This window comes from Stegodyphus dumicola, chromosome 2 (assembly GCF_044657685.1).
Source record: "Stegodyphus dumicola isolate Sdum_Otavi_A_Nest chromosome 2, ASM4465768v1".
Lineage (NCBI taxonomy): Eukaryota > Metazoa > Arthropoda > Arachnida > Araneae > Eresidae > Stegodyphus > Stegodyphus dumicola.
The window spans coordinates 163,590,091-163,598,249 of record NC_140769.1 but is presented as its reverse complement, the minus strand read 5'-3'; the positions used below and the strand labels follow the sequence as shown (position 1 = coordinate 163,598,249).

Sequence of the window (8,159 nt, the reverse complement as noted above, 5' to 3'; positions counted from 1 at the left end):
ATCACAGGGATAATAAAAGTATTTAATTACTGTATATTTAAGAAATAATTAAGTTTTTTTATTTATGGTAATATTTTGCACAGATTATAAAGTAAACATTTCACAAAAGAGAGCATATATTTTCGGGAATATTGTTTAAAGTAAAAATGATATCAGTTTTTAAACATTATATATATATATTAAGAAAATAAAATCAGGCTCTAGTGTAGAATTGGGTGCCCCTTTGATTAGCGACATTTTTTTTTTTATTTTGGCAATGAAACCTTGCTTCAGGTTACCATGATAGTTTTAACTTTGTTTTAGCTTCCTTATTTAAATGAAAATAGATTGATGTGTACATGGACAAATTTAAGGCAGTGCACAATGCCTAGTTTGTGCAATTCTAGGATACTTTTTTAAGTGAAAACATATCGATGTGTACATGGACACAGAGTTCGTGCAATTCTTTTTTTTCCTTTTACTTATTACATGCTCCGCCTTTAGGCACTACAGGAAAAGGAGGAATGCCCCGTGGAGGTCTTGCTAAAATCCTAGTATACGGTGCAGCCTTGGTGCAATTTTGAAAATTATCGCCAACATCAAAATGACCTGTTTAACTACTCATCGTATATGTCCCGTTTACTGCTCATCATAAAGTGGGCAAAAGTAGCCAAATCCCTTGTGCACCAGATACTAGGATTAAACTTTTAAAATCCTAGTATACGGTGCAGCCTTGGTGCGATTTTGAAACTTATCGCCATCACCAAAAATGACCCAAAGAACGTCTATGTATATACTATACACTATATACATAGTATATGCTATGTATAACTATATATATTCTTTGAATGACGCATTTACTACTCATCATATATGTCCCGCTTTTACTGCTCATCATAAAGTCGCCAAAAGTAGCCAAATCCTGTGTGCACCGGATACTAGAATTAAACCGAGGTCTTTTTAAGGTAAACTGGCTCATATCCAAGTTACACATGGGGAAAGCCACGAAAACGCCCATGCAGCCAGCCCATTTGCCAGGATTCGAACCCTGGACCGAACTACCAGTGTTCAGCGGCTTTTACCGCTTGCCCACTGGTGGGCTTGTGCGATTCTTTGACTTCTTATTTTGGTTTTGTATAGCGGCCATTTTGAAATTGTGCCTTCCTGACGCCAATCTTGGTGTCAAAAAAGAATCGCCAAAATACAAGGGACACCCAATTGTAAACTTTTACCTAAAATCACTACTCATCATGACACCAAATTTTTTAAAATGAATTTAGACCAGTAAAGTATTCAAGACTATGCAAATTGTAAACAAAAACCAATGCACATATAAAGAATTCTTTATTTGCAGTCTTAATGTGACATGTCAGAACACATTTCATATTTCACATTTTATTTATTAATTAAAAATTATTATGCATTCAGGTTTGTTTTCATTTTAAACTTAGTTTTGAAAAGGCATCATAAATTATTTTCCAGAATATAATATCTGTTGTAATGTCCATAGATGGATTTATATTAAAATATAAAATTTTATTTGTTAGAAAATAATACAAATTTTCATAAATTCAACTGCTAAAGAAAAATACACAACAGTACTTTTATAACAAATTTTATTACAGCATCTTTACACATATCATTATAACTGAAATCCGACACAATTTATTCTGCGTTGACACAAAAGAAATACAATGCAAGAATATGAAACTCTATCATTATAAGAAATGAACATTCGTAATATGAATCATTTATTATCTTCATAATAAATGGTTTTCTCTCCTTTTAATGCAATATTCAGGTATAGAATCCAGTACAGTTCTGTTATGGGGAAGCCATCGGCAAATTTTTTGCTAAACTCGCCAAGAGACTGGTTCATATGAAGTCGCCAATGTTTACTTCTAAAGTCATTAGAATGTTAACTTTTTTAAGAAAATGTAAAAGAAGGTCTTTTCAAAATTGGCAATGAGAATGCAAATTCCAAAGATGTAATGGTCACTTGTATTTCAATCAACAGGCCTTCAACACAAGTTTCCCATATTCTATTATAAAATCTCTGGTTTCAATGATAAATGTAAGAGAATACATGTCAATATAGAATAATGACAATACACCAATGGCATTTTAGGGAAAAAAAAAAAAGTTTGCTTATTATCAATAATTAAATTTACAGTTATATGAAATAAAATAAACATACCCATTAAATGCATCACAAGGTAATTTGTTTAAGAAATATTTTTCCATTCTTATGATACTCAGTTTCATAATATCCACAATTATCTGGGACATTTTTTTACTTCTTCAGCACATAAAGCTCTTGCAATAATCAAAGACCTTTCCATCTATTTTATAATACTGACGATTTGTTACACAAGACACCACATTGATAAGCTCAAATGTATATTACCAAATGAATAGTTTTTGTTGAAAATAAGGAGGATGAATTATTCCAATACTTATATTTGGAATTAAATCATGCACACAATCAAGTTCTAGATATTCCTTTGTTAATCATTTTCTTTATCATTCAGGACTGATCGATATTCTTGAACAGAGTGGTGTGACAATGGATATTGCACATATTTTTTAGTCCACAAAGCACCAATTCTTAACTTCAATAAACTAAGATATATCCTATGCATTTTTACACCTGAGAGCCCTTTCATGATAAAAACACTCCTTTCTTCATTATGAATACCTGAAACAAAGAAAGAAAAAACAGAACAAATTTATTTTTTAGTCTTTAAAATCATATATCATAACTATTATACAGGTGAAATGTTATAAAGACCTATGTATATAACTTTGTAAAGACTTATAAATTAATATTATAATATATTTATAGAGCTTGGGTCAAAATTATTATTATGAAATATAATTATTGCTGTATGTCTCTTTTTCTTTTTAATAAACAACAAGGTGTTAGCCGAGGTTTCCAAGCCTCGTTACCAAAGTGTACGTGGTAGAGCCTTATCATGTCAGGAAAAGTGCAATGACAGAAAAGGATACTGGACATCCCTTGCAGTCACACTTCATCATTCTTTATTTAATTATTTCAATAACTTTTCAAACTTTTAGTCTGTACTTATTTTTCATGTTCCAAAACGAAAAGTCCCTAGGCCATTTCCAAGTCGTTTTCCAATAGAAGCAGTCCGGCTAATTCTATCTTTGGATTTCTTAACAGTGAGATTTTTTATGGGGTGGGGTAGTTAGCCCCACACCCAACCCCCAACCTGGAGGACCAGTTCCCTGATATAATCCCCAGGGGCAGGGTGCCCGGCTATACCCCCAGACGCTGGGTACCCATTTTAGTTGCCTTTTACGACATGTATGAGCTACATTGGGACTATTCTTTCACACCCGGTCACCACACGGGTATATTAGTAGATTGATTTGTGCTTAATCACTGTGAATAATGTGAAGAGCAAATATTACTTGAGCTGAACATGTAGTACTATCCAGAAAGAGTCCATACAATTATTGCATAAATAGAAATATTAGAGTTAGATTGTGCAGAAAGAAGACATTATGGAATTTGTCTTTTTTCTACACTACTACACTATGCCATGTAATATGTTCTTTCTACACTACTACACTATGACATGTAATTGCAGGATACAAAATCTTAAATAATGATGAACATTTTAAGAAACACAATTGAAATACAAAATAGAAACTTGGGAACTTGAGAAGTAACTGAGTATAAAGAAAATTTTAAATATAAAATCTTCAGTAATGCCAAAAACTTGGTTAAATAACTAAATAAGCAAAGAATAATATCTACAAGTCCAGAATAAATTATGATATTTAGCATTTAAATGTATAATAAATATGCTTCTTAAATCTCAACTGCTCAGCAACGATGACACGTAGATATTTAGCAAAGGCGCTTGTAAATACAATATAGAAATTTCAGGACCTTGAGAAGTAACTTAGTATAAAGCAAATTAAAAATTATATAAAATCTTGAGTAATATTAAAAACTTGGTTAAATAAGCAAAGAATAATATATACAAGTCCAAAATAAATTTTGGCATAAAGCAATTTAAATGTATAACAAACATGCTTCTTAAATCTCAGCTGCTCACCAAAGATGACACGTAGATATTTAGCAAAGATGCAGTTTGAGAGAACTTTAAAAATTACTTTTAAAGACAGCATCAATGTTACTTTGCAAGTGTCTGAAGTTTTCTTTTTTTTTTCTTTATTGGACTTAATATCATCATTTTTCCTATTGCAAAGATTCTTGAGCATGATATTTGTTGATATCCAAATTATCAGTTTGCTTATACTTTCACTTGTATGACCATTATCACAAATAATATCATCAAAGAGCATTTCTTTTAATTCTAAAATTTTAAAAGTCAAATTTGCAACAATTTTCCTCTGATTTTGTTCCAACAAAAAATCTTCATATTCTTCACTACACAGCTTATTTACAATTAAATAATTATACATAATTATATTTACAATAAATGGTTTTGGCCACCTGAGTCCACCACGATCAAGATTCTTTATAAGATCATACGTTTGATCATGATTAACTGTGGAATTTATTGTAATGTTTTGTTTGCAGGTACAGCATTTTACTTTCTTTAAAACTGCATGACAACAGTAACCACCCAAATAAGTCAGAACTGGTAGATGGCTACTAATGCTCTTCACATCACTCTCCGTAATATTTAATGATGGGTAATATACTGTATTATCTAATTCTATAATATCATGAAGATTATCATCATATTCAAATGATGTTAAAGGGACAGTAGTATTTTTAATAATCAATTCTAACTTAATACTTGATTGTATTCTTAATTTTTTTTCACATTCTAATAACTGTCTCATTGAAATATGATACTGAGAACCAGAAAGTTGTCTGTATTTACCAAACCGGGCTTCAAGAGCATCAGTCTGAATTTTTCCTGGAAGTATATATTTCATTCCAAGCTCTTCAACACAATATCTAGTCAACTCCAGTATACCATAAGTACTTTGTTTGAGAGCTGCATGAGTTTCTTTTGTAAGCATGCCTGTTGAACATTTCATTGATTCCCATGCATCTAACCAGTTAAGAAACTGATTGAGGAAAATAACTTTTGGATCAGAATCATCTGCTGTTAATGGCTTCATAAATTCACCCTTTTGATGTATACCTTTAAACATAGTTTTAACATTCATAATATCCCACCATTTGTATATTATGGATATAAACTCAGATGTATCTGAATAGTGTGGTATTTCATGCAAAGGACCCAAATGAATGAGACCTTCAATAGTAAATTTATTGAAAATCTTAAGAACCAGTTTAATGTTTTGTTTCTCTAAATTAGAAGGTGAAAGACTTTTTAGAGTTAAACCATTAGAAAATGTAATCAGTTGGTCATTTTCAATTTCATGTAGCTTTCTCAAAGACATAAACGAAGCAGTTTTGAAGTGCTTCTTTGAAAGATCTTCAATATTTGGAAAAAACATACATGTACCAGGATTTTTCTGGTTCAGCGAATTGTTCCTTATATTTTTAAATAAAAGAACTGCATCTATTATGTAGAAAAGAGGCCTATTCCCATTCATTGGATGTTTGTAAACAAATGAATTATGTGGTGGATTTGAAAACAAACTCATGGCTTTTCTATTTATTGCATTGTTGTCTGTAATAACACAAATAACAATAATTCCCATATTTTCAAGACCTCTAACCACTTTTTTAATTACGTAATGTAATGTTTCAAAATTTATTGTGTTAACAGGCATAATATGTACTACCTCTTTGAATGAAGATTCCAAACTGGATATCATAAAAGCAAATGCACTGGTTGCCGGACTGGAAGAATCAAATGCAGCCCCAACGACAGAGCTTCCTTTGTAATCAAAATATGGCTGAACATAAATTTCATCTACCAAAAGAATCACTTTTCTTTCTCGATCCTCAAGGAAAGTTACACGATTTTTTACATATTTAAAAAAATTTTCATCAATTGTTTCATTACATGGTGACAATACTAAATTGCTACAAATTTTTTTTAAAGTCGAAGGATGAGGCATAATAATACTGCCACTATCCTTTAAAAATTTATATGCATGTGGTGATATAGTATTTAACAAGCATGCTAACACTAGTACATTAGGATTGTATCTAAAATTATTTTTAGGGCAAAGTAAAAGATTCATCTGGTCTTGCAAAAATTTAATAATGCTCTCATTTTTGTCGTTAGAGATAGTTTGCAGTAATTCATTAATTATATCAATTGTTATGGTTAATTTTGAATTTAACTCTTTGGTTTGAAGATTAGCCAATTTATCTAAAACAGTCCTAATTTCATTAAAATTTGTAACTTTATGTGGGAATGTGTAAGGATATAATTGCATAATAGATTTTTCTTTAATAAATACAGACATTTCTTGATTGTCATTCACAACTACAGAATAATCAATTGATGGCCCAGGACTAAAAACAATATGAATAAAGCAAACAGTTGAGGTATCTGGAACTGTGTATACATGCCAAAATGCTGATATTCCATAGCGATCAATACATGACAAAATATCATTAGAACAATTAATTTTCAAATCATTATTATACATTTCATATTCTTTGGGGCTTTCACGCAATGCTTTCTGTAAATTATGGCACTCGCGGGCAGTTTTTTTTGCATCAGGATCTTCTCGTACAATAGTGCTACTTTTTGAACTGTATACAGATGGATAGTCCTTAAATATTGATGGCACTGTATTTTCTTTTAATCTACGCACCTGAAGTGGAGCAGAAATTAAAATTCCATTCTTAGAATCAAATGCTGAAGCTTCAACTTTAAAATCACTTTTCTTGAAATGCAATTCACAAACCTTTAGAGAAAATTAAAAAAAAAAAAAAAAAAAAAAAAAAAAAAACATTATGTTAATAGTAATAGTTTAAAAATCAGAGGGTTCATTCTGAGCATTTGTAGTAAAGAATATTCATTTCACAGATAGAACCAGAGAATATTTGCAGTGATTAAAGCTCTATTTCAATCCTTTATTTCTGTATATCCTGGTTTATGTAACAATATATTATCATTTAAAAATTTCTGAATGAACCCTTATATGTAATTAGAATCTACACTATTAATTAATAACTCTACTTTACTTACCTTTGAACTCTTTTTGGGTGAAAAGTCTTTCCGTTGGATTGCAGAAAGCCACTCTCTCTTCAAATCTTCATTTTTAGGAAAGGAGAATACAGACACTTTTGGTCCTGTTGGGTAGTTTCCCTTACATAATGGTACACAGCATCTACTCGGCATTTTAATAACTGAAATGTTTTTATTTAATTTAATATATAAAAGGGAGTAAATAGTTATGTATAAAATATAAATTAATTATTTTTAAATATAAAAGGGAGTAAATAGTTATAGTGTATAGCTAATGGCATGTAAAATTTTAAGAATAAGCTGTGTTAGCTTATATTATAACATCAAATTTATACAGGTCCTTAAAAAAATGTTTTATTCTGAAACAGATCAGGTAATATAATTATGCGAAGCCCGTTTATTCTACGATGGGCTGACACAACATTATTCAAAAAGAAATTATACATAGCACAGCAGCCTTGTCTCTACCAGAAATAACACATGTATACTAGAACATACGCCTAAAAACGTTGATATAATTAGAAAAATATAACTTTACAGAAGTAAAGTAATGTATTCTTACCTCTCTAAAATACATCCAACCTTAAAACCATAAAAAAATCAAAGTATTCTGCTTCAGCGTTCGCACAACGTAAGAAGCTTCAGCAATCAGCAAAGAGCCACTGCATGTGTTCCGAAGTTTATTATGACCAGAAGTCGTGACGTCACACGAATTTTCGAACCGCGCGCTTAGGCTTGAAGTAGAGTCGGTGTTGCCTAATCTGGACACCGTCGAGAAAGAAGAACGGGTCGCTTTTTGCAATCTACTCGACAGAGAGCGAGTCTGGTGTCATCGTCTCGATCATTACAGAGATCGACGTGTCGGAAATTTTTCCGTCAGCTGGATAGCTGCCGTTTAAGTTTCTGACTGTCGTTTTAGAGCTAAATTGAGGACGGCGGAGGTCACGGATTGTTTTTGAAAGTGTGCGTAATAAATATTTTAATTTCTTTAAGATTTGTGAAAACCTCGAGTATTTCGCTATAGAAATAACGCATTTGATGCTGACGATTCTA

At 31.2% G+C, this 8,159-nt stretch overlaps 1 protein-coding gene across 1 annotated transcript; it reads right to left on the bottom strand.

The window, feature by feature from the left end:
• Nucleotides 1–1,577: 1,577 nt before the first annotated feature.
• On the bottom strand, nt 1,578–7,851 carry LOC146998635 (THAP domain-containing protein 1-like). Its single transcript, XM_085811404.1, has 4 exons — nt 7,669–7,851; nt 7,107–7,267; nt 6,730–6,822; nt 1,578–2,677 (listed from the first exon to the last, which is right to left on the bottom strand). Exons 2-4 carry the CDS (start codon nt 7,257–7,259, stop codon nt 2,642–2,644), a joined length of 282 nt encoding a protein of 93 aa, XP_085667530.1. The 5' UTR covers nt 7,260–7,267; nt 7,669–7,851; the 3' UTR covers nt 1,578–2,641.
• Nucleotides 7,852–8,159: the final 308 nt, after the last annotated feature.

Bases quoted from the DNA above. Each gene is read 5' to 3' on its own strand.
- LOC146998635 (XM_085811404.1), bottom strand. From the start codon at position 7,259: ATGCCGAGTAGATGCTGTGTACCATTATGTAAGGGAAACTACCCAACA. The intron at 6,823-7,106 runs GTAAGTAAAGTA...TTTTCTCTAAAG, and splicing joins CACCCAAAAAGAGTTCAAAG to GTTTGTGAATTGCATTTCAA. The intron at 2,678-6,729 runs GTGCGTAGATTA...TCTTTGTTTCAG, and splicing joins TAATTTCTGCTCCACTTCAG to GTATTCATAATGAAGAAAGG.